We start from the raw sequence: 26,150 nt of genomic DNA, 5'->3' as shown, positions 1-26,150 counted from the left end.
GGTGGGGGGCTGGGGGAGGGGGGGAAAGATGATTTCCCTTATGAATGGCACCTGACATCGGGGTCCACTCTGGCAAGACACCTGCAGACGTTCCAAACTTCAGCCTTCTGCTGCCTGCACCCCTCTCGCTGTCGGCTTGCAAAGACCCTGTCGTTTTCGCGCCTTGGTAAGAACCCGCAAAGTGGAGAGGTTTCCAAGGACTTAACGTCACTTGCTGTCCCCTGCCCGTTGAGACAGGAACACGTCAAGAGGCTCGTCTGGGATTAGGCGGAAGAGCCCTTGCTGAGACCTGCCAAGTACTAGGTTTCGGGCAGCCGGGGACGAGGACCACCCTGTATCCTCGGGGTGGGCTCCATCCGGACGCCTTTCTGAGGTTCTCTGTCGAGCCTAAAGCACGCCAAGGTGCTTTGCAAGGTGGATTCGCAAGGACTTTTCACTCCCCGTCCGCAAACACAAACCCTGCAGCTCAGTAGGGGAAACGGGTCCGACTTGAAAGGCTCAGGAATAAAACGCTGTTCCATGTTATTAAAATACGTCATGATGGCTCTTTAGAGCCAGTCTCAGGAAGGACAATAAACACAGGAATGAGAGATAGAAACCAATATGCTAAAAAAAAAAAAAAAAAAAAAAAAAAAAGGTAAAATGTGGAAAGCCCGCGTTGCTGGACCATCCGTACAGGACGACGGACAACATCGCCGGAGAGCAAGCTGTAAGAGTGCCCAGGTCTCAGCACATTCAGAGAGGCTGCGCTGGAAGGAATCTGATCATCCAGACAAAGACACTGACCCCTGGCCCTCAGCCGCTTCGCAGCCCCCGGGCTACTGCCGACCACTCACTCTCCCTAAACCTCCTTGTACTAGCGCCCCAGGTGCAAATGACAGTCCCTTTCTCCCCAAATGCTTCTCGGGACCAGAGAGGGCATACAGGACAGCACCCAGGAGGGTACAACACCCTTCAGAAAGGCAGGGTGCTATTCTGAAAATCTTTTCCTAATAAAATTTTCTCACGTTTGTTTATTTTTGAGAGAAGGGGAGAGACGGAGCAGGAGCCGGGGAGGGGCAGAGAGAGGGGGAGACACAGGATCCGAAGCAGGCTCCAGGCTTCGAGCTGTCGGCACAGAGCCCGACCCGGGGCTCGAACTCACCAACCGCGAGATCATGACCTGAGCCGAAGTTGAACGCTTGACTGACTGAGCCCCCCAGGCGCCCCTCTTTTTCAAATCCTTTTTTCTTTTCTTCCTTTCAGCTGATTTCCAAAGGTTCAGGAGACATTTTGTGTCTTCAGAATACTGCTAGACAAAAGTACAGAATTCCACGGGAGGAAGTCTCTCCAAGGGTATTCAAAGTCATCTTTTAAATGCAAATGGAAGGGTTTTTTTTTTTTTCCTGTACTATAAAAGGCCTAATAACAATGAAAGATTGTACCAAGCATCTGGCCCAGCACCTGACACATGTCAGGCAAATTGTAAGGTTGAAAATTCTAAAAATTTAAATTTCTCAGCCTGCTCAGATCCTGTGATTCTAAGAGAAGAAGTCCAAGAAACACTAAGTAACAGTATGCGTCTAGAGCACCGGTGTCCAAACTTTTCACCACGCTTCCTCCTTCCTAAAAATGAGCACATATAGGGGGCGCCTGGATGGCTCAGTCGGTTATGCGTCCGACTCTTGGTTTCAGCTCAGGTCGTGATCTCAGTTTGTGGGTTTGAGCCCCACATCAGGCTCCGTGCTGAGAGCGTGGAGCCTGCTGGGGATTCTCTCTCTCCCTCGCTCTCTGTCTCTCTCTCAAAAATAAAAAAATGTCTTTTAATAAAAATGAGCACACATATCCGATGCATGTACAAATATAGATATATACATATGAGTGTTTTAAAGCACTGTATGAAACCTGGGGTGCCTGGGTGGCTCGGTCGGTTGGGCATCCGACTTCAGCTTGGGTCATGATCTCACGGTCCACGAGTTCGAGCCCCGCGCCGGGCTCTGGGCTGGCAACTCGGAGCCTGGAGGCTGCTTCCGATTCTGTGTCTCCCTCTCTCTCTGCCCCTCCCCCACTCATTCTCTCTCTCTCTCTCTCTGTCAAAAATAAATAAACATTAAAAATTTTTTAAAACTTTGTATGGAACCTTATGAACATTTAAAGCAAAAAAGCAGACACTGAAAAATAATAATGAACAAATAATAATGAACAGAAATAGAAGTTCTGCTGTTTCCACATGTGCAGTGTGCAGCCTTGAGTACCTTCCAAGACGCTCAGTGCCCATCACCCTGGGAGCCCACTGATGGAGAGAACACTATCTGATTTTAGAACGTGAGCTCCAGGGGCAGGCTGCCTGGGTCCAAATCCCGGCTCACCTCTCGACTCCGTGGGACCCTGGTCAAGTCGTCCCTCTTTTCCTGGTCCTCGGTTTTCCAATCTCTAAACTGGAGACAACAACAGTCCCTGCCCTACAGATGCGATGATTAGAACTACGTAACGTATGACATTTGCTCCACACAAAGAAGAGGTTCCGGGAGTCATGGCGAAACCCAAACTGACATCCAAGCAAACCTCTGGTTTATGAAGAGAGAAAATGGGGCCCGAAGACAGGACAGGACCAGGCACCGCGTTCCTGCGCATCTCAGTGCCTAAGCAGGACTATGTCTCCTTGCTCCGGACCACCAGTGATCTTTTCACTGCACCCCACTTGTTACAAATAGATGGGCCATACCTCCTGCCTGCCTGCCTGCCTGCCTGTCTGTCTGTCTATCCAATCTTTACGACGCTGATGTTGAAAATCAGTAGCCGAGACTCTGGCACCTTTCCTTTGATACGTATTTGGTATTAAATCTATTTAATATCCCCCTGAGATCCACTCTCGTATTGCAACCCATACTCCAATAATGCCAGGACACCTCCCACAACGCACCAAGGTAAGCCTGGTTCTGCAGCTGGCTCATCACCACGTCTGAGTGCTGATACAGACAGCAAGAGGTTGCCGGGAAATCAGACAGCTAGGATAGGATTTGTGCATGTCGATGGTGTGGATTTTTCCTCGCAATAAAGACGACCTACAGGAAGGTAATAATCGCGTGGGGGAGGGGTGTGGGCAGAAGCGTGTCACAGGTACGGCAGAATATTGATAACCATTGAAGGTGGGGGATAAGGACGTGGGTTTTTTTTTTTTTAATGTTGCTTTATGTTTGAAAGAGAGAGAGAGAGAGACAGAGCCTGAGTGGGGGAGGGGCAGAGGGAGAGGGAGACACAGAATCCGAAGCAGGTCCCGGGCTCCGAGCTGTCAGCACAGAGCTCGATGCGGGGTTCGAACCCACAAACCACGAGATCATCACCCGAGCCGAAGTCGGATGCTTAACTGACCGAGCCACCCGGACACCCCAGGGACACTGTGCTCCTGCAGACGAGTCAGCTGTGGTCAGAACCAGCCAGGAGCACTCACTGGCAGTGACGAGAGCCAGCGAGCTATGGTCAGAGCTGTGGGAGCAGAGAAAGGGACCCGGGCTTTGTGGGGACCACGGGTCTGGTCCGCAGGCGCAGGGGGGATGGTCAGCGGGGTGCGCGGGCTGGAGAAGGGCGGTCCGGGCAGAGAGCTCGGGGAGCCCAGCTGTCCAATCTCCACAGGCACACAGGCGGCGGCCCTTTCAACAAGCCTGGCCAGAAAACACTGTGGGTGGAAGAGGCCACTCCCGACACCCTCAGGTTCCAACCGTCCCGGGTGTTAAGGAATCACCTTTGCAGCTCCTGGTAAACGTGGACACAAGAGGAAAACGCAGGCAACGGAAGCAGGGGCCACAGAGCGAGCGGGTGCTACGGAGGCCCCCAAGGAGCTCTCGTCCCCCGTTCAGCTCAGAGGGGACATGTGGGGACAACAGGCGGGCAGCAAGGATCATGGCAATTAAAACCACAGTCTTTGGCACACCTGATCGTGCAAAGGTAGCAGAGATGCTCTCACACCCTACACGCCGTGAAACGCTGGTCCCCGGGGAGCAGTGTCAGGCTTTCCAGAAGCTAGCTGGGGAAGCCAGGAGGCTCGCAGCACCCAAGGGACCCTGGGGTGATGGCCGGACCCAGGAGTGGGCAGCGCCTTCCGCGGGGAACCACACAGGCGCTGGGAAGAGACCAAGGGGGTCCAGCCCTCCAGGCACAGAGCGTGACCTGGGAGTCACCAGCCACCAAGCAGAGCACACATCACCAGACGGCATGGTGCTGTCCCCCAAGGAGACACCCGTCACTCGGGGGAGCCCCTGACCCTGCCACGTGGGGGTCCCTCGAGGGCCAAGGGACACAGGCAGGTTCTTCCAGACAAACGCCCATTCTCTCCGATTTGCTTTTGGTTTCGTGGCTTCTCCTCCTTTGAAGGGACAATTCCCAAATTCATCCCAAAGTCCAGGCTCGCACCCTGTCGTCCCTCCACTTGACCCCCTGGATGTCTGATGGGCATCTCAAAGGTGACAATGCCCCAGCCAGAGTCCCAGCCCAGCCTTGGCACTTGGGCGCCACGCCAGCCCCCAGCCACCTCAGTGAGGAGCGACTCTGGCCTCCCGCTGCTCAGCCAAGACCCTCGGACTCGTCCAGGCCCCTCCCGTCCCCACTGGGCTCAGCCAGTGCCGGTGGTCTGTCTGCACAAGAGCACCCCGGATCCAAGCCCTTCTCACCACGTCTGCTGCCACCATCGCCTCTAACCCACGATCCCCCAGGGGAGTCCCAACCCATCTTCCTCCCTCCCCGGTACCCGGGCCCTCTGTTCATCACCAACACAATCACCCAGAACCACTGACACCCGTCAAATCCGGTCCCTTCTGTCCCCGAGGCCCCTGTTACACGCCGTAGGACCCCCACCGCCCCCTTCACTGTGTCCCCGTTCTCACGGCCCCCACTGTGCACGCCTCGTGGCCCTGCTCTGGCCACACCGGCTTCCCTGATGTTCCATGAACCTTAGGGCCTCCGTCCCCTGGACTTTCCTGCACCTGCACCGAGCCATGGGGCTGCCCCTTGGCGCTTGGGGCCAGACGTCGCTCTCCGGATGAAGCACATTCTCACCTTTGAAAACCGCACTGTGGGCGCCTACTCTCTGGGACGCCCATCACCCTACTCCGTTCTACATTCTCCGCCCTTTTCCCAAACACGTACCGTGTTCTCATCAAATACTGTTTACAGAATCATGGCCGCTTTTCCTTGGTTTCTGCCCCTTGCAAGGAAAAGCTTCAAGCACCAGGGGTTTTGTGCTTGTTTTGCTCTGGGAGAATGTCTGCTCCACGACAGGCCCTTAGTACATTAGTACATTCGCTGAATAAGCATATGCAAGAGAATACAAGACTGAGTCAGAAAGGGATGTTTCCTGATTCCAGATCCCGATGGCAGAGCGCCGCGGGAGGCGATACGATACGTACAAGGTGCGGCCGCGGCGGGGGCTGTGGAGCCCAGCCGGTGGCGAAGGGCAGGGAGGGCAAGGGACGGGCCCAGCGACGAGGAAGCGGGGGTGCTGACAGCAGGCTCCAGGGACGTCCCCGTGGGTGGGACCCAGACAACTGTGATCAGGTGAGCGAGCTCTGATGACTCAGCAGCAAGGTGTGGCTGGCCAGACGTGCGACGGACAGCGAGGCACCCAAGGGGACCCGGAAAACACAGGGCGACACAAGGTCGGAGTGGTGAGGAGCTGTGTTTACAGTACGCTGACTTTGAGGGGTGGCGGGGCCCCCCGTGGATGCAGCCCAGGGGCGGTGGGACCCCAGGCCAGCCAGCTCCCGCTGGGCGTCAGGGACAGAGGCAGACACGGGGAAAGCCTTCATGGTGACATTCCTGCCATCTTCGGCCCTCTCATCATGACGTCCTTTCTGGGGTTTTCTCGAAGTTTGAGTGAGAAAAACTAATTTCATCCAATTAAATACATAACAGCATGTTCACTCAAAAAACTATTTCAGGGGCGCCCGGGTGGCTCAGTCGGTTAAGCATCTGACTCTGGATTTTGGCTCAGGTCATGAGCTTGAGGTTCATGAGATCAAGCCCCAAGTCAGGCTCAGTGCCGACAGCGTGGAGCCTGCTTGGGGTTCTCTCTCTCCCTCTCCCTCTCTCTCTCTCTGCACCCTCCCCCCAAAATAAATAAAACTCAAAAACTCAAAAAAAACCCAGCAACCAAAAACAGGGAATTTGAAATATCTCTGGGTTATTTATGACAAGAGGGACAAATCAAAATACTGAAGTTAAACCGGCATATACAACTCCTGTACACAGACCTTTGCAGCACTATAATCCTCACGACACACGGTCTGGTTCTGTCCGCGACAATCGCCAGAAATAGTGTTGGGTAAGTTGGAACTCTCACTTGATTACTAACCATACTAGCAGAGGGCTTAGCTCGCAGTTATAATTAACGTCTGGAAACCCACTGAATACAGGCTCCCTTCGCACTCCTCCCCCAACCGAACTGCCCAGATTTCTTTTTTTTTTTTAATCTTTATTTATTTTTGAGAGAGAGAGAGAGAGAGAGACCAAAATGTGAGCAGGGGAGGGGCAGAGAGAGAGGGAGGTACAGAATCGGAAGCAGGCTCCAGGCTCCGAGCTGTCAGCACAGAGCCCAACGTGGGGCTCGAACTCACGAACCGCGAGATCATGACCTGAGCCGAAGTCAGATGCTCAGCTCAGCTCAGCTCAACTGACCGAGCCACCCAGGCGCCCCGACTTCATTTTTAACCACTGAGAAATGGAGCCGAAAGAAACAAACTAACAATCACCACAGGATTCTCTGTGCTCCTTTTTTCCCCCCAGGACAACTGAAGCAGCACTGCGTTAAAAAGTAATCTTGCGGCCACGCTCTTCCCGGTGACTCAGCAAATCACTGATACGCGACAGTCAACTAGCAGGCTGGGGGCCGAAGCGCCACGACCTGGACTTTCTGGAAACAGGTTCACCACGGTGCCAGGGTCCTTGAGCGCTCTCAAGCAAGCCAATGGTGTGAGCTCCAAGACAGAGCCTCGAAGACTCAACAGGAATCAGACCTACGAGGCACCATGGGAGCGCTCGGATTTTCGAAGGAAGTGTGCAATTCGGGTCCCGCGGAAGCTCGAGGGAAAGGGAAGGCCAACTGCCTGCTGAGGTCGTCCTGTTCGTGTAGAGCCACCGGACCGTCCTGGGTGGTGGCGGGGGGCTGGCTTTCACCTTCTCCTCCTCCCCACCCCTGACTCTAAGCCCCAAGAAGTCTCCGGTTCCAGCCGGAACATACACCCCGCGAGTGCGGCCTGCCAGCGGCCTGGGGGAGGGAGAAGAGGAAGGGTTTGCCAAGGGACCGCAGGGGGCCGGGTTACAGGCAAAGTTTCCTCTCCTGTTCGGTCCTCCTGCGGGCACCCAGACGCCCGGGGAGGGGGGTGGGGGGCGCTGTCGGATTCGGAACCCCAACGCACACCCCCCCCACCCCCCCAGAGCTACGACAGGACACCCGGAGCCCAGACGAGCGCGTTCGAAGAGCCCTCCTCCTGGGCACCGAGCCCAGTAATGACCCCGGATCCCGGCAGGCAACCGCGATCCGGAGGCAGACGACCCCCCCCTCCCACGATGCATCGCCAGGAGGTCACCAGCGGCCTGACGCCACGTCACCCGCCTCACCGGGTCTCCTCGCGTGGGCGCGCGTCGTCTCCCGTCGGCGCGAGAAAGGGGGGTGCAGCACAATGACAGATGCCGACAAGCCACGTGCACGTAACTTTCGTGACAGGATCGGACCGCGCTGCTCTCGTGTTGCTCACGTCTTCGTGTGCCGAGTGCATATGTGACCTTGATTGCGAGTATGCGTGCAGACGAAAGAGCACCGCGCACAGGGGATGGCGGGGGGAGGGCGTCTGGTGCTCTGGGGGTTTGCAACGTGCCCGCCGTCTCCCACGGACAAGGGCGGAAAAGCGTCAAACTGAAACATCTCTGCCCTTCTCTGCGTCCGCACCGGCCCGGCCAGGGTTGGCCTTACATCTACGGAGAGCAGGGAAGGAAGCAATTTCTTTAATGGTCTTTCTGATCTGAGTGCCTGGCCTTCAGCAAGATCTGAACGCTCGGTCGTTACAGCTCTAATAACCGTATTAATGAGTGTAAACGATAAAAACGGCCCACTTGTGGTGCCCTCCCCTCGTGGAAGGCGCCGTGCTAGAACACGTGCTGTTCATGCTGTTACTTTGCTATGACTGTTACTGTTACCACCGCACCTGTCACGGAGGCTCCCGCTGCTTGGGAAACCTGCCCGAGGCCACGCAGCTAAGGGTGGCACCAGCGGGAGCCAGACTCAGGTCTGCTGGACTCCAAAGCCTCTGCCCTTAACCATAAAAGCCCCAGAGAGAGCTCAGACTCGCGAGAACATTCCTTTCCAGGTCACCCTTGAGACAACCTTGCTGCGTTACTCTGACGTAAGAGCCAGGGATCGGTGCGGCTGTAAATCGCCTAAATGAAGACACAAATCACGAAGTCACCTCAAGCCGGGGGCCTCTGACAGGAGCCGCACACAAGCCACGCCGACACAGGCTTGCCCGTGTCTCCTGCCTCCTCTACCCACGCCCGCCCACTCTCCTCTGCCCCGGGGGCTGCTCAGAACCTAGTCCACGCCACCGGCCACTTGTCCCCAGCAGCCCAGGGGGGGCCATCAGCTGCAGGGCAGGAGGGAGGGGAGGCCCTCTTCCTACCGCCCGTCACCTGCCGTGGGAGCCCACACGCGTGGTCACAGAAAGGGAAAGACATCGCTGATCTACGGACCCGCTTTAAGAAGTGAATTGTGGGCTATTTTTCAAGGCCTGTGCTCTTTTGTGAGAGTGAGCCCTGTGGAGGCCGGGGCTCCGTGGAGACCGGGCCTCACCAGCCCCACAACCAGAGGAGGCGGGAGCTTGGCTGGCAGAGTCCCAGGGCCACTCGCTCGCTCTCTCTCTCTCTCTCTCTCTCTCTCTCTCTCTCTCTCTCGGAACAGGAAACCCAAGCGTGTGGCGCCTTGTTCAAGGTGATATGATGGGCCAGAAGGACAGCTGGGATCAGGACGAATCTCGCCGGCTCAAAAGGTTCTGCGCTTATCTAACTTTTGTCAATTAAATCTCTCAGACAAACCGGGAAGCCTGCTATTTAGAACGATGCGGAAAAAGAACGCAGTCTTCCGAACAGCCGATTAGTGACGCCCTAAGTGGATCTGTGCTGAGACTCTGGATCCTGCACACCAGGCTTCCTCTTCACCTGGAGAGTTACAGCTTCCGCGCGGTGCAAGCAGAACGCGGCCAGAATTCTCGCCGCCGGTGCAAGCATTCTCGCCGCCGTTCCGAACGCCAGACTCCAAGTCTTACGCGGGATTACCGACACGGAACAGGGTGGAGAAGTCGTGCATCTGGAGAGGAGGAGAGCAGCGGGAGGGGAAGGCTTCTTCTAAGTTTATGTTTACTTATTTTGAGAGAGACAGAGAGGAGGCAGTGACGGGACAGAGAGGGAGAGAACCCCAAGCAGGCTCCACACCCGACGCAGAGCCCGACGCGGGACTCGATCCCACGAACCGTGAGGTCATGACCTGAGCTGAAATCAAGAGTCAGATGTTCAACCAACTGAGCCCCCCAGGCGCCCCAAGGCTGCACCGTAAGTGACCTCGGGGTGGTATCTTGCAAGTGACTTCTCCAGAAAGGCCTTTTCCGCCCTTACGGAAAGACACAAATCACGGTTTCCAGCCCGAGCCTCCAAGGGCACCCTACGTACAAACCAACACGTTTGGCCGAGAGAACACGCCCAGGACTGACTGCCCATTCGGTCGCTGTTCACGACTTCTGCAAGGGGATCACCAGAGGGAAGTGAGGCCCGTGAAGCAGAACCGTGGAGAAGAATCGTGAATCACGGACCCAAAGCTCCGAATCCCGTTGGGCTGGAGAGAAACCGTCCCTGCCAGATGCGTGGGGAAGGCAGTGTGGACGGCCGGGCGTGGAACAGGTGCACTTGGAGGGAGAGGGGACGAGACAGCAAGGTGAGAGGCGCTGTGCAAACCCCAAAACGCACTTTTCAACGCATCTATTCTGAAGAGTCACGGTCTTCCGAGAGGGATATTCCCACACTGGCTGCCTTCAACGGCAAGCCCATACGCTGCTCCCTTTCTAGAAATACCACTGCACTTTCCCCTTACGTCACACACCGTCCGTAACACATTCTGTTCTCCTCGTCCCCGGTCAAGCCCAGCTAGAAACCCGAAGCATGCTTCCCGAACAGCACCGTAGTATCCCCTCTGACAAAGCTTAAGAACAAAGAAGTCAGGTCCGCAATTTCCCCAGCCCGGGGAAGGGCCTGCTTTGCTGCTCCCAGGGGAGACCCATCTGGAGAGGCCAAACGATACGCAGCATTCACAACCAGCAGACAGGGCTCTAGAAGGGTCCCACGACCCGAGGGCACTCACTACAGCCTTCCCGGGACCTACCAATTTCCTAATTACGGATCCTATGAATCAGAGACACAGAAGTTACAAAAAGCAACACTTGGTTACATATTCAAAACGCCTCTAGGGGCGCCTCGGTGGCTCAGTGGGTTGAGTCCGACTTCCGCTGAGGTCACAACCTCACGGTTCGTGGGTTCAAGCCCCGCGTCGGGCTCTGTGCTGACGGCTCGGAGCCTGGAGCCTGCTTCCGATTCTGTGTCTCCCTCTCTCTCTCTCTCCCCCTCCCCTGCTCACACTCTGTCTCTCTCTGTCTCAAAAATAAAACATTCACAAAACTTTTTAGAAATGCCTCTAAACTCTATCCCACCTTTCACCAAAAAAAGAAGGAGAAAAAAGCAAGCAAGAACGCGTCTGCGGTTAGGGATGCTCAAGGGGAGCGAACCCTACAGAGCCCCGTATCGACACGTGTGTTTAACGGCTAATGGTGTGTCGGCAGAGGAAGTGAGTGTGGCTGCAACGTTATCTTTCCTAATTAGCCATTTGCATGCAGTCACCGGACGTCACCTCTCTCTGTCTGCACTGGCTTTCTCTGATTGGGTCAGTGTTTCTGTCACCAAATGCCTCGCTCCGCCACAGGCTCCGCATCGGACGGATGTTCCCATAACTTCTGTGAATGACGACGGTGAACACGGGTGACCCTCCTGTTCTTCCGGATGAAGACGCTCCCGGCTGCCTCACACCCCATCCTCTGGCTTATCTGCTTGACTCACCTTCCTGAGCCCTGGGTCCCACTTCTGCACAGCCTACGACGCCGACATCCGCGAGGACCCCCCCCCCCGGGAATGTGTGTTGAGGGGGCTCCTCCGTCTCCGCCCACCTGAGCCAACGGAGGAGCCACCCCCCAGCTCGTTACACACCGCCTTCCAAGGAGGCCACCCGGCTTCCAGTGTCCCGTCTGCGAGTATCCCCAGGGGGTCCCGACGCGTTCCCCCAACCGCGCGTCCTCAAAACACAAACGTCAAGTGCGTCCTAACCGTCAAGCCGTCGATCACGCTCAGTCCTCACTCATAGAAGGTTCTCACCTTGCCTCCCTGTTCCCACACCGGCTGCCCGGGGGGGCTAGACAGTCATGAGTGCCCTCCCCAAAACTCCTAAGTTGAAACCACACCCCCAAAGTGATACTGTCAGGAGGTGGGGCCTCCGGAAGGCGGTCGGGTCATGAGCGTGGAGCCCTCTGGCGAGGTTGTGCCGCGAACGGTCCCTTGTCCCTTGAGCCGAGTGAAAATACATAAGCCAGCAGCCTGCAACCAGGAAGAGCATCCTCACTGGACCCCGACCACGCTGGCACCCTGATCACAGACCCGTGGCCCCTAGAAGCATGAGGAACAAACTGTGAGGTCCCGAGGACCACCCAGGCTGTGGCATCTCCTCAGAGCAGCCCACGGACCGGGACGCCACGTGACTTCCTCCACGCTGTGTCCACACCCTTCCTGGGTCCTACGAACCTGCTTCTCTTCCACACCTTGGCTAGCGAGGTTCAAATGCCTAAAATAATCGTCTGCTGGCCCAACAGCAACGAACACCCTGCTTGCTTCAAGTTTCCTTCCTCCGGAAGCCTTTATTCTGGAAGACTCGCCCGCCTGCCGCACGGCTCCTCACTTAGAGGCCCCGCTAACCTACGCCAGGCACGTGCGCCCCAGGCAGTGTCCACGCAGGAAGTCCCCAGCCCAGCACTGGGCAGCCCGGGACAAGGCATGCGGGGGGCGGATACAGGTGAAGAAAACGCTTCGCCATCCCGAGGACATCCACGTCATGGACACAGTGCGTGTACGTCGTACAACCCCCTACGGTGGTACCCTTGGATGTGAAAACTTTGGAGGGAAAATTAAACCCAACTCCTTTTCCTAAGAGGCCAACCTAGGAAAAACTGAATTCATCCCATTTATCTATTTATGGGGCACCCATATGTGCCATTCACTAACCAAATATTTTTTAAAAAATTTTTTTTAACATTTATTCATCTTTTTGAGAGACGGGGAGAGACAGTGTGAGTTGGGGAGGGGCAGAGAGAGAGAGACAGACAGACAGACAGAAGCTGAAGCAAGCTCCAGGCTCTGAGCCATCAGCACAGAGCCCGACGCAGGGCGTGAACTCATAAACCATGAGATCATAACCTGAGCTGAAGTCGCTCAACCGACTGAGCCACCCAGGCGCCCCGTCGTTAAACAAATATTTAATGTATGCCATTATTTTAAGGCATTGTGGGGCATAAGGAGGACACAGAGCTCCTGCCCTCAAGAGACTTCCAATTTGGTGGGAATACAGTTAAGTAACAGGACGTGGTAAGAAAGTACGGGAAGGGCAGGGCTGGGTACCAGGTGCCCAGGGACACAAAGGGTCTCCGGATCCAATCAGGACCCGGTCAGGATGGGGTGTTCCCGGCACAGGAGGAGGGCACACTCGAGAGGCCGGAGGCGAGCATTAGGAGGGAGAAGGGAGGCCAGCACCGGGCCGGGTACTGAGGGGAAGCAAGCAGGACGCGCACACCTGACTTACAGGCTTACAGTCCTCCTGCGGGAACCCACCTGGGGCCGAAGAAGCACAGAGGACGAGAGAGCCGCTGACAGGAGGCCGTTAAGGGACCGAACAGCTTCCGCATCGGGCGACTCCTAAGTTGTCAGAGTAAGTGAGACACATACACGCCCCTCTTGAGAAACCTGATAAATAGGCCCGCATGGCATCGTGGGAAGAGCACTAAACCAGCAGCCAAGAGACTGGTCCCCCGTCCGACGGCCTTCCCTGGCCTCCGTCAGACGAGGTGGGCACAAGACCAATGGCCAGAAGGTAGGAAACAAATTCAGGGGCCAGCAACCTGCACTCTTTTCTTGTTTGTTTGTTGCTATTGTTTTACTATGAAATCAAATGGAAGACATTATACCAAGTACGTCGCCCACAGAAAAAAACAGGGGTTTGTGAAACGCTTCGGGTGTAAACGGATACAGACAGGTACCGACGTTACCTGTGTGCGCTCGATAGAGACCTGACGTGTAGTATTTGTTACTGGGGGGCCACTGTCGAAAAGGCTTCAAAAGCCCAGGGCAAGATCATTTGTAAGTTTCTTCAACCTCTAAGATGCTCATCGTAGCCTTTAAATTCTAACCCACTTTGGGGACGCCTCGGGGGGCTCGGTTGGTTAAGCCTCCGACTCTTGGTCATGATCACAGGGTTGTGAGATCAAGCCCCACATCAGGCTCTGTGCTGACAGTGCGGAGCCTGCTTGGGATCCTCTCTCTCCTCTCTCTCTGTCCCTCCCTTGCTCCCTCTCTTTCTCTATAAACAAATAAACATTAAAAAAATAAAATAAATTCTAACCCGTTTTACAGGAGTGTGAATCCATCCAGACGTGAATTGTGGCATGAAATTACATAAATCATGGGGAAAACGTAGATCCACCGTCAGATAATCCAAAACCGCATCGGACTGTTTATCCAGAAACCGTGCCTTTAATTAAACTAAATGTGGCAAAAGTCTCCAGGAAATAACTACACGTCGCCTATGTGGTAACACGGCCACACCTGTATACTCAGGGCAAAGGGCTAGCCTTGAATCTGACGGGCTTTAGCTCTAATGCAGTTTGGCACAAGCAGGGACAGGGGCTCCTAACATCTTGATACTCAAGGGAGGACTTTAATGGTTCGTTTGTTACGGACTTCAGGCCAACCCTCATGCTTACTACCTTTACCAACAGCACACTGTAGCAATGTATTGCCTGTGTAGGACACGCTGTTTTGCAACCCCTTCCAGGAACAGGTGGCTCTCAACCACCGGCGGATCCCAACTCAGTGTATCTACGTAGGATACATTCTCCTCCGCCCAAGTCATTTTCGAAAAACTATCAGCCAAGAGAAGTCCTTCAAGACTCCAGGGGAACACAAATTAGCATCTGAAATGTTCTTCTGTCGGACAAGCTGTTTTCCCAGAAAGGCAGAGGGTAATTTATGAGCATGGCAGGAACAGGAAAGGAGACAGAACTCATTCCTGCCGGCCACCTGCATAAGCCAAGCAAAGACATTTTAGATCAAGTGCCCATCGCCATAACAGGGCCAACTTCATGTACCCTGGGGACTCTTTCCGGGGGAGGAAACCAGGTGACATGATAGACGTGATCCCAAGTATTGTCACCATCATGGCTCCGGGGTGGGTGGGGGAAAAGTCACACACACCACAGCTAGAGCACAGCGGGTGACGTGACTGGCCCGCCTGCCAGACACGTGCCCACACGGAGAACAGACCTCAAGTTTTCTGAGTGCTGTCTCACCAGAGCACCACGACCCGGGTTTGGGCCTGGTCCACCAAAGGCCCCGCCTCCATACCTACTTCCCAGTCCTTCTGTGAATGCTAACTCAAGGTCAAGTGATTCCCAAACCCCATCCCAGAAGATTCAAACTCATCTTGGGCCTGTTCCTGAGGCTCTGTGAGGTGCGAGGCCCACAGGCCGCTAGCTAAGCTCCTGGCCGGGAGGCTAACTTCCCACTCCGCCCCTCCGGCCACCTCCAGGGCTGGCCACCTCCAGGGCTGCCCACACGTGGCCCCTCGGAGCACCTGACGACGGGAAAGTCTTTGGAAGCCATCCCGTGTCGCCCCCGGATGGTTCTCGGCCTGAGACGGGGGTCTGGTGGCCCCCGCGCCTGGCCCAAGGTCACTGCAGTGTGACGACCTTCGGTCCCCGCCGCCAGCTCGCACAAACTCGGCGCGAACGAACCAAGTTGTTCCTGCCCGGGCCCCGCGGCGCCCCCAGGCCGCCGCGGGCGGTGACCGGAGCCACGAGGGCCCCGGGCCGGCGGCACCCAGGCGTGCCTGAGCGGGCAAAGCCCCGGGATCCGCGCTCCCGGCGGCGTTTGGGGAGCGGGAAGGCCAGGGGCGGAGGGGGCAGGCGAACCCACCCGGCCCCACCCCCACCCCCCCCCCCGCGCGGCCGGCGAGGGTGGGGACCCCGGAGAGGTGCGGGGGGTGGGGGGCCGGGGGACCCCTCCCGCCCGCCTCCTCCCCCGCCCCCCCGCGGGCTCACCGGGTGCGCAGCGCCTGCCAGGCGGCGTCGATGTCGGCGTACAGGTTCTTCTCGGAGGGCTTGCCCGAGCTGACGCCGTAGCCCGAGTAGTCGTAGGAGAAGATGTTGCAGTTGATGCGCGAGCCCAGGCCGATGTAGAAGCTGCACATCTGGCCCAGGTCCACCGCGTTGCCGTGCGAGAACAGCAGCGTGTAGCGGCTGGAGGGCGCGCAGCGCACGAACATGCAGCCCAGCCGGTTGTCCCGGGCGGTGCGCGAGAAGAAGACCTCGACGGCGTCCAGCTCGCGCTGCGAGTACTGCCAGTCGGCGCGCTCGCTCAGGTGCAGGCTGCAGGCGCCGGGGCCCGCGCCGTCCTCGGGCGGCGGCGGCGCGGGCTGGGCCCCGGCGGCGGCGGCGGCGGCGGAGGAGGAGGAGGCCGGGGCCGGGGCGCCGGGGCCGCGCTGCTCGGGCGCCAGCACCGTGTAGGTGGGCTCGGGCGGCAGGAACGCCAGCTTGGCGGCGATGCGGCTCGGGCAGGGCGGGCAGCAGAAGAGCCAGCACAGCTCGCCCAGCGAGAAGCCGTTCATCCTGGGGCCGGGCTCGGGCATCGGGGCGGCCGGGAGCCCGCCGGCGGCGGCGGCGGCGGCGGCGGCGGCGGCGGCGGCCGGGCAGGCGGGCGGGCGGGCGCGGGCGCGGGCGAGGGCGCGGGCGAGCGAGCGCGGAGGGCTGCTGCGGCCCGCCCGCCCGGCGGCAGGAGGCGGGGGCGGGAGGGGGCGGGAGGGGGCGGGGCGCGGCGCTCGGAGCCGGGGCGGGTCAGCGGCGGCCCCGCGGCCGGGGCGAGGGGCGGGCGGCCGGGGCCCGCGCGCGGCACACAAAGCCGGCGGCGGCGGCGGCGGCGGCGGCGGCCATGGCTCCAGCGCGCCGCCCCCGCCCCCGCGCGCCCGCCGCCGCCGCCACTTCCGGGTTACCGCGCGCCGCCCCACCCCCCAGCCCCCACCTCGGGGCTCGGCACCTGGGCGGGGCTCCCCGCGACCCCTCCCTACGCGGGCGCGGGCGCGGGCACCTGCCGGGCCCGGGGAGCGCGCGCGCGCGTCTCCGGGATGCCCGGGCCCCGGCTCTCTGCTCGCGGGCGGCTGGGCCGATGCCACGTGTGGAGCCCGGAAGGGGCGGCGGGCACCTGCCCGGCCCGGGGAGCGCGCGCGCGTCTCCGGGACTCCCCTGCTCCGGCCGATCCCACTCGGGGAGCCCTGAGGGGGCGGCGGGCACCTGCCTGGCCCCGGGAGCGCGCGCCCGGCTCGGTGGTCTGCACGAGGGCGGCTGGGCCGATCCCACACGGGGAGCCCGGAGGGGGCGCGGGCACCTGCCCGGCCCGGGGAGCGCGCGCCCTTCCCCGGGACGCCCCTGTTCCCGTGTCTGCACCCGGGCAGCTGGGCGGATCCCCAGAAGGGATCGTGCAGGTGGCGCGGGCACCCTCCCGCATCGGACTGTTCCCCTCACTCCTCTCTCCCTGCTCCAAATCCAAGTTCGGGCGTGGATGGAGGTTCTTGGGAATCTACTGGAAAGAACCTTAATGGGTGGACGAGAATGGGCATGTCCCTGAGATATTCGGCCCTTGGTGTCTGTGCTCAACTGCCTCGCCCTCAGGTCTCGGCACCTTAAGGGGTGCTGCTGTTGAGGGACACGGCGGTCGGCGCCGCGTGTCCCCGTTACAGGACTGTTTCCGCATAAGTAGCAACGATGTGGCCTTCGTAGGGGCATGACTGGGCCTGCAGGCTGTTCCTGTATGGGTCAGAGTATCCCGGCCGCTCTGCACTGAGCAGGGCACCTTCCCCAGGTGGTCACTTCTGGTCCCACGTGCGGCGGATTTCCAGGTGTCCTCCACAGGGCTAGTGAGAAGTCCAAGGGTCCCAGGTGGCTAAGTGGTCTGAATCATGAAGGATTGCTCGTAATGACTTAGGTCCACTGTCATCTTGGAGTTCACCTTTAAGTGATGTTTTTGAATTGTAACTCTCGGTGCCTGAAACCCGGCGGGCCCTCGTGCCAATTTCCCAGAACCTTCCACTCTCCCTTCTCCCTCCCGATTTGGCGGCTGAGCTCTCCTTCAGGAGTGAACAGGAGATCCCCCTCCTGGACTGCCAGCATGGCAGCTAGCACGGGCCGGCCTGGACCTGTTGTTTTAACTAACAGATGCCCTGCGGATTTTAAGTTTAGCTGTGGCTTTTAAAGGAGTATTTTGAGCACCTTCTTCTGCACGGATTAGCCAGTTCAAATGGCGATACCCTTCAGGACCTGCTTTTAAAAGGCTACGTCTTTTTGTTTCTTTATTTAAATATGTATATGTTGTTTTAATGTTTATTTGTTTTCAGAGAGAGAGCAAGAGAGTAAGTGAAGGAGAGGCAGGGAGAGAGAGGGAGAGAGAATCTCAAGCAGGCTCCGAGCCGTCAGCGCAGATCCCCATCTGGGGCTCGAACTCACCAACCGTGAGATCATAACCTAAGCCGAAATCAGGAGTCAGTCGCTTAACCGATTGAGCCAAAGACTGCTCCTTGGGGTCTCAAGCCAACGTTCACACAAACCCGAGACAGCTCAGCTTCCGGGGGTTCGTAGTATTTGTTTGTGTACCGGCACCCCAAAGACTATTTCTTCAGTAAAATAATTTTAGACGTTTTGGAACCATCCAAAACCCGAGAGAAAACCTGGTTGGCACAGCCTGTGGTCAAAACATTTCCTGGCCTGTTTTTAAATTATTCACACTTGGTGGAGTTTTACCTCCAACCAGGTTCTTCGCTTCACCGGATTGGCTTCCCTTCTTTAAAAACGTTTACGACTTGGTACGCTTCTGGGTGCTTTGCTTGGATACGTACTCGGTTTCCTGTATTCAGCGCTTGTGTATATTTTCGTAATGTTTTCATGCTCACGGCACCCAAGGTGTTTTTTGTACAGCAGTTCTACAAAGATGGGCAAGACAGTTCCTTCTCTGGAGTGCCTTATAATCTAATTACAGCCTCAGGAGGAAATTCACAGCGGTTTTTCACGAGCCTTTGGAGAAAAAAAAGAGAGAGAGAGCAACTCCCCACGCAGGCTAAGGAGAGCATCTTGAATCCTGGCTCCGCAGTGGGGTTTCTGTGGGGAGCTCAGGTGATCGCCGCGTCTAACTCAGAATAGGAAGAGAACTTTGAGGACTGGGGTGAAGATGTCTAGCTTGCCCCTCGGTCTTTCTCAGATTCCACCGTTACCGCTCATTTGGGCAGGAGTCGAGCAGCGGGCAGGCCACAGAAGGGCGCCGCGATGCGAGTCTCGAGGAGGGTCCTCTGGGAGGCTGGTGGAGCAGACGGGGTCTCTGTCCTCCGTGGCCCGTAGCCGTGCTCACGTCGTCAGGAAAATTAAAAAAGGCAGATACGTCTGCATACGTCATGTCACTCCACAAAGGGCGTGTGGAGGGCCCCGCGGTGTAATACCTGTGCACGAACAAGTACATACATTCCCCCCGGGAGCTGAGCTGTCTCAGGTTTGTGTGAACGTTGGCTTGAGACCCGAAAGTTGGATGCCATAGAGCAGAGCGACCAAAGCTTTGTCACCCCGTGCGACGAATGATCGTGGGAAGGTTTGTTCAGCACCTCGGGGCGTCCACGACCGTCAGTGTGTATTAAAGGCACGTTGACTGGGGGACTTTAACAGGCAACCCAGAAAGAATAAATCTTCCCCATAAATGCAAAGGGCAGAGATGACCAGCTGTTCACTTTGAGCTTGAAGAATTTCTCTGTGGCTCCTCACCATCTAGCAGAGGAAGGTCTAACTTTGAACTTGGGTCAGCAAACCTATTTACGAGGTACTCACCATGAGCCAGTCACAGGGTTGATCTGGGGAACGCGAAGGCGGCTGAGACACAGCCCCTCCTGCCCTCCAGAAGCTCCAAGCGAAGGGCACCTGGGGGGGCTCGGTCGGTGAAGCGTCCGACTTCGGCTCAGGTCACGATCTCGTGGTTTGTGGGTTCGAGCCCCGCGTCGGGCTCTGTGCTGACGGCTCGGAGCCCGGAGCCTGCTTTGGATTCTGTGTTTTCCTCTCTCTCTGCCCCTCCCCCGTTCATGCTCTGTCTCTCTCTGTCCCAAAAATGAATAAACGTTGAAAAAAAATTTTTTTTAAATAAAAAATAAAAAAAATAAACATTAAAAAATAATAAAAAATAAAATAAAACATTCAAAAAAGAAGCTCCAAGTATGGGCTGCAGGTGGACCTGCCTACATATTCTGCTGAGCCAGCCAGTCCCCCAAACAATATCCCAAGTAGCTCAATGCACCGGCCTCTATTATTTAATCGGCCTATTACACGCCAAACTCTCCTTCCATATTACTCTGCCTGATGTCGAGTTTCTCGAGATCTAACTCGGTTTATAAAAGCAAAATTATCAGCAGTATAGAGCAGAATGACCATCTTTAATTGACCATAAGGGAAGGATATTTGTGCTTTAAACAGGAATCTGGTTGTTTAGATGGGCGGTAAAAGAGATATCTAAAGTACGTTGCCCTGCTTTGTGTTTCTTTCTTTTTTTTCTTTATAAATTTGTTTTTAAATGTTTATTTATTTTTGAGGGACAGAGCGTGAGCAGGGGAGGGGCAGAGAGAGAGGGAGACACAGAATCCGAAGCAGGCTCCAGGCTCCGAGCTGTCAGCACGGAGCCTGACGCGGGGCTCGAACTCACAAACTGTGAGATCATGACCTGAGCCAAAGTGGGATGTGTAACCGCCTGAGCCGCCCAGGCGCCCCATTGCATTTCTCTTAATTTGGGAGTGGATGTCCTGTGAAGGCAAGGATGGGGTTTATTGTGGACACCACTGTTTCCCCCCCCCCACCACCCTATGCCTGGCTGAGAGAAAATGCTCAGGAAACATTAAATTGGTAAATTAAAGACTGAATGAGTGATTTGATGAAGGCACCAAGAGACAAGCCCGTTTCTCTGGTTCAGGCAGTACTATGAGACGAGTACAGGCTTTGAGGAAGATACAGAGAAACCTGTAGCCAACACGAGTGTCCCGGGGTAGCCTACGCCTGTCCTCTGGCCGGGGACCGGTGACATCCCCCCATCTTGCTTACGCACAGAGCTTGGGTTTTGTTCCGGTGACAGTGGGCCTCCCCTGCTGCGACCATGGCCATGTGACTGGGTTCTGGCCAATGGTCTGTAAGAGGGGAACTCAGGTGGGGCGAGACTGAGCAGAGCCAGACCCTGTCCCTTTCTCCCTTTCTCTTCTGCTATGTTACTGGAGCCACAGCAGCCACTTTGCAGCCGTGAAGAGTGAATGTCATGTAGCAGATGGTGGACACAAGAGGCAAGGATCCAGATGCTTCCTGGCGGTGGTGAGCAGCTGCCCGGCCTGCCTTTGTCTGGGCTTCTTGTTGGGTGAGAAAAAGAAACCACTTTATCGCTGCCGTTGGATACCGTGTTCCCTAGAGCCTAATGCAGTGATGAGGAATCCGCTTCAGAAATTAAAGGCAAAAGATGTTACGTCGTTCTTACCTGCTTTCTCAGCAAGGACAAAGAGTATTTTGTTGATTGACCGTGGCACAGTTACGTCTGGATCCTGCTTATTCACCAGAGAAAAATTTTAAAGTGTGGCTAAAGGTGGGATAGATTTTTTTTTTTTTTTGAAGAGAGATCCGTTAAACTAACGCATCTGAAATGTGGGAAAAAAAAGAATGAAAGCTTACAATTTTGGAAAAAACAGCATAGCTGATGGAGGCCGTTCCGGGGACCCCGCACCAGTGTTCATTAGGGGAAGGGGCCTTCCACTCAGCTAAGAGCTCTTGGAGGCAAACTGTCTTTTCCCAGAACCTTTTTCAGCCTGAGGGTGCTTCTCACAAATCTTCTAAATGAGCTGGAATCCAGCTGGGGAGATCTCAGAGACCCACGAAATGCTGAGAAAGCGTCGCAAGAGATGAAGATTGAAAGAAAGAAAACACCAACCGCCCACAGATGCGTGTTTTCACAGTCCCATCCGCTGCAAGGGTGACTGTGTCTTCAGACCTGCCTTTTGCATGAGTCCCCCCTTAGCCTCCGTGTGGATTGTTGACGGGAGGCCCACCATCCCTGAAATTGATCACAGCCTGGTAGGGACCTGTCCCCCTGGTTTCGCCCTGTGTGATCAGCACCAGCTCAGAGCACATTTGTCACTTGATTGGAATTCAGTTGCTGGGAATTTCTAACCACTTTTTTCAAATGTGCAGAGATGCAAAGGACTATGTGAAATAAATAGTGTTTCAAAAAAAATTTGTTTTAATGTTTATTTTTGAGAGAGAGAGAGAGAGAGAGAGTATGAGCAGCGGAGGGGCAGAGAAAGAGAGGGAGACACAGAATCCGAAGCAGGCTTCAAGCTCCGAACTGTCAGCACAGAGCCTGACGTGGGGCTCGAACCCACGAACCGCGAGATCATGACCTGAGCCAAAGTCGGCCACCCAACCGACTGAGCCACCCAGGTGCCCCCATGAGTAATGTTTTAAAGTGGAAAGTGGGAACGGCCTTTTATATGCCGACCTTGAAAATCTAATTTTGAGGTGATAGTGAATAATATCTTGGTATTAATTTTAAGGGTTTTTTTTTCCAGAATTGTGTATAGTTGCACCTTAAAACGGTGCACATGAATGATTAATCTGTAGCATTATTCCAGGGAATTTATAATAACAAATGCTAAACACATACTTCAAAAAATGGTAGGTTGCAGCAAAAGACCAGACAGAAAAAACTAGCGTGGCCTAATTGTTTATACATATCTCACGTCTGATAAAGTTGATGTTTCAGATGAGTGAGGGTATATTAATTCACTCAATAGTTGGTTAAATGTTTGCAAAGAGATAAAGTTCAATTCTGATGGGTAAAAAAGAAATCAAGGATTTTTTTTAAGTTTATTTATTTATTTATTTATTCAGAGAGAGAGAGAGAGAGAGAGAGAGAGAGTGGGGGAGGGGCAGAGAGAGAGGGAGACAGAATCCCAAGCAGGCTCCACACTGTCAGCACAGAGTCCTATGCGGGGCTCGATCTCATGAACCCGTGAGATCATGACCTGAGCCAAAATCAAGAGTCAGATGCTTGTCCGATGGAGCCCCGATGTATAGAATTCTTAAATCACTATCTTGTACACCTGAAAGTAATAGAATACTGTATGTTAACTGTATTGGAATTATTTTTAAATTTTTATTTATTTTTATTATTTATTTTTGAGAGAGAGAGAGAGAGAGAGAGCGAGCATGAGTGGGGGAGGGGCAGAGAGTGAGGGAGACACAGAATCTGATGCAGGCTCCAGGCTCCGAGCTGTCAGCACCGAACCCGACGCGGGGCTCGAACTCACGGACCGCGAGATCATGATCTGAGCCGAAGTCAGACGCTTAACCAACTATTTTTAACGTTCTTTAATTGATCCAAAAGTTTTTTTAAAGGATTAAAGAGCCCTAGTACTCTGTTGGACATAAGGTGGAAAAGTAAGACCTGGTCCACAGCTTCCTGGTGGGACTGCTCGTGGGTATCACTTTCTAGAAGGAAACTCGACAATGTGTATCAGAAGACTTAAAAGCACGCCCCCTCTGTAGCCAAGTAATCCCGGTTGGATCGTAGCCTAAGGAAATAACTTGTTTTGCACGTGGATTTTAAATACTAGGATGTTTATGATGCATAGTTTATTATAGCAAAGGGAAAAAATTGATAACATCAAAGCCTGAAGTCAGGGATAGTGTGCTGAGACACGTAAGACCGGAATCGAAGCACATTTCACGTAGTGGGAAAATATCTATAGTGGTTGAATGAAACCAGTACGAAGTAGGTGCTGCAACACGAAAAAACAGTCCCGGGCCAGCGAGATTCTGGAGACTTTGATTTGGTTGGTCCTTCGTTTCTGGAGTCTGGGTATACTCATTATAGGTTCTGGACATGTACTATTTTTATAATCAAGAGGGACTCGTAACGGTCATTTTAAGCCAAACGGAGGGGGGGGGGGGGAAGGAGGGGAAAGCAAGTACCTCAGAGTAATGAAGATGTTTCAGAACCGAACGTCCCAAAGATGAAGTCAGGCTCCACTCACGTGGGAAGAAAATAATGTTACGGCAGCTGAGACCAGCAAGGCTCTGCTGAGACCTACTATGTGCCAGGAATGTGGTGTTCCTGCAGGAAACAGAAGACCGGCCGGATCCCGGAGGACCTGTTTTTCCTCTCTCTCCTTCAGAGTCTCTATTATCTGATTGTAGGAACGTTCTCAGGCTGGTTCCTGCCCAGCCCAGGAATGTGCTTTCTCGTCTGTGCTGTTTCTTGCAGTGGCTCCCTCTCTGCCTCTGCCCCGTTCTCTGACTCCCTGTCCTGGCGATGGGGGTGGTGCTCCGGGATGCGGGGGGGGGGGGGGGGGACAGCACTCGGGACTGTGAGCCTGTGCACAGCTCTCCTTTGCCTCCTGTCCTCCTGCTTCTCTGCTGAACTGCTCGTAAACGCTGTCATCCCCTGGACCCTGTCATCCCGTGGCACTCCGTCACTCCTGGAGGGTGCGGCCCCCTTCCCAACATGCAAGTTCCTCTTCCTCCCCGCCCTTGCCTTCCCTCCCTCTGAACCCCTTCCACACTCTCTTGTGTTGCACTCTTGCCTTGATCAGACAGCCCAGAATGCCCGTCCTGACCTTGGCCCAACGGACGGCAAATCCCGTCACCTTCGTATGCACCCCCCACCTTACTTGCTGTCCCTGTGCTGTGCCCACTTTGCTGTGTCCCTTCCCTGGTTAGGTCAAGTATTTAACCAACTGTGACTGAGCACTCATTCAAATCAGTACAGAGCTGGGGTGTCCAGACCTCGTCGTTTTTAATAACTGCTTTTCTATTCTTACACGTGATGAGATGGGAGGCAGCTTGAGTCAGTGGCGTTGCCCAGGATTTAGAGGGGGATAGACCCGGATGAGAGCTCAAAGGTTACGAATGCAGATGCCGGAACAGCACATGCCTGAATTCCAGCCCCTGGAAACCACTCACGGCAGCCTCCCCCACTCCCGGGCTTTGTGAGTGAAAAGTCTCGTGGCTCGACGTCCTTCGTGTGGGTGTCGGTCAAAACGACCCTGGTTTCCACGTCGCCAAAGTGGGGAGCCCAGATGCGGAGGGAGCCACTCGCCGACCCCGTGCGGGTGACCTGTGCCTCCTTCCACACGTCACGATCTGCCCCTGCTTCATTTACTACACCAGCTGCCAGCTCCTGCGGGCCGGCACAGAGATGCGTTCTGCCCCTCTGCCCTCTTGAATTTGGGTTTGCCTGCGATTGCTCTGAGTAGCAGAGCTTGGGAAGCGGGATTCCGTGAGGCTTCCAAGGCTAGATTTGTGGTAGGGCCCCTCCCTGAGCAAAGAAAGCACCAAAAAACCAAAAAAACCTCAAGGCGTATGTGTGCCCGACAACATCCCTCGCGACCTTGTAACATGAGACCGCTTAATCAGCCTGCACGTTTGCGTGTTACCATCTATGGGAGACAACAAAACAGAGCCTACAGAAAAATCTACACCACGGGACGTTCCGGGCTCAGTTCTTCGGGGACGAACCCAGCTGGGCGGTGTCGGCACGTATAAAGTTGCTTCCTGGAAAGAAAAGCCTCAGTGTCATGACTCCCCGTGGGAGAGATCCCCTGCTGCAGATTCTAAGGAGCCTCCCAGCTTCCGTCAGACTCTCTTGATCTGTTTCCCATGGGGAAGGCCAGCGGCCAGGCTGTGGGGAGGCTCCCGCCACCCAAACGGACAGCCTGCAGACAGACCGACAGGCGACAGACAGATGTCTGGCCAACCCCGGCCCCGCCTACCGTCCCAGGCCAGGTACCAGACATGATGCCTGAGGGAGAGAGCCTTGGGAGGTCCCGGCCTCGGCCACCAGCTGCTTACAGCCTTATGAAGGCGAGAGCCACCAGCTGGGCCCCTCAGCCCACGAGAACAATGGGAGACAGTAACTGGCCTTGGCCACCAAGCCGTGGAGCCATTTGCCACGTAGCGCAGATAACTGGAACGCAATGCTTTATTGTCGCGCCGTGTAAAATCCTCTTTGTTAGGACCCACTGGAAGAAGTTTGCAATTCAAGCTTGATACTGAGAACTCATGAGTAGCAAATTGTCCCTCTGTCATCCACTCACTTGCAGTGAATACTGAATTTTACGGTCCAGATTCAGTCCTTTTGCATGGGTTGCCAGGAAGCTCAGAGCCAAACGGTGCCTTTTTTTTTTTTTTAATGTTTACTTATTGATTTTTGAGAGAGAGAGAGAGAGACAGCATGAACAGGGGAGGGGCAGACAGAGAGGGAGACACAGCCCCAAGCAGGCTCCAGGCTCCGAGCCGTCGGCACAGAACCCGACGCGGGGCTTGACCTCATGAAATGTGAGATCGTGACCTGAGCCGAAGTCGGATGCTCCACCGACTGAGCCCCACCGGGCGCCCCAAATGCTGCCCTTTTGGAAGAAAGCACGTAGGAGATCTTTTGTAATGATGGTTGGCTTTTAATCTATTTTGTCGCCTCTGTTTTTCCCCTTTATTTTTAACCCCCCACTTTTATGCTCACTTCAAACTTTCATATCCTCCCAAGCTTTCTTAAATCACTTTTGTAAAAAGGTAGGGTGCAGTTCACCTAAGTGAATACAGTGTTTTCCGAGGACTGCACGGGACTTACAAAGGGGTCACAAAGTACAAACAACCCCCCACCCCCCTTGCTGGCTGCCTCCCACTGTCTCAAGCTTCCGTGCTCATTTCTCCCTTCACTGCCAAGCT

At 55.4% G+C, this 26,150-nt stretch overlaps 1 protein-coding gene across 1 annotated transcript in view; it reads right to left on the bottom strand.

Annotated features, from left to right (window-relative positions):
• Positions 1–16,059, bottom strand: part of ABHD17C (abhydrolase domain containing 17C, depalmitoylase) — a 49,724-nt gene extending 33,665 nt beyond the window's left edge. The window contains exon 1 of the mRNA XM_053223457.1: positions 15,420–16,059. Coding sequence (XP_053079432.1) covers positions 15,420–16,006 — 587 coding nt within the window. The 5' untranslated portion in view covers positions 16,007–16,059. The remainder of the gene's footprint in view (positions 1–15,419) is intronic.
• Between the last annotated feature and the right edge of the window lie 10,091 nt (positions 16,060–26,150).

Source organism: Acinonyx jubatus, chromosome B3 (assembly GCF_027475565.1).
Source record: "Acinonyx jubatus isolate Ajub_Pintada_27869175 chromosome B3, VMU_Ajub_asm_v1.0, whole genome shotgun sequence".
Lineage (NCBI taxonomy): Eukaryota > Metazoa > Chordata > Mammalia > Carnivora > Felidae > Acinonyx > Acinonyx jubatus.
The sequence above is the reverse complement of the archived record's forward strand: the minus strand, read 5'-3'. Positions and strand labels throughout refer to the sequence as shown.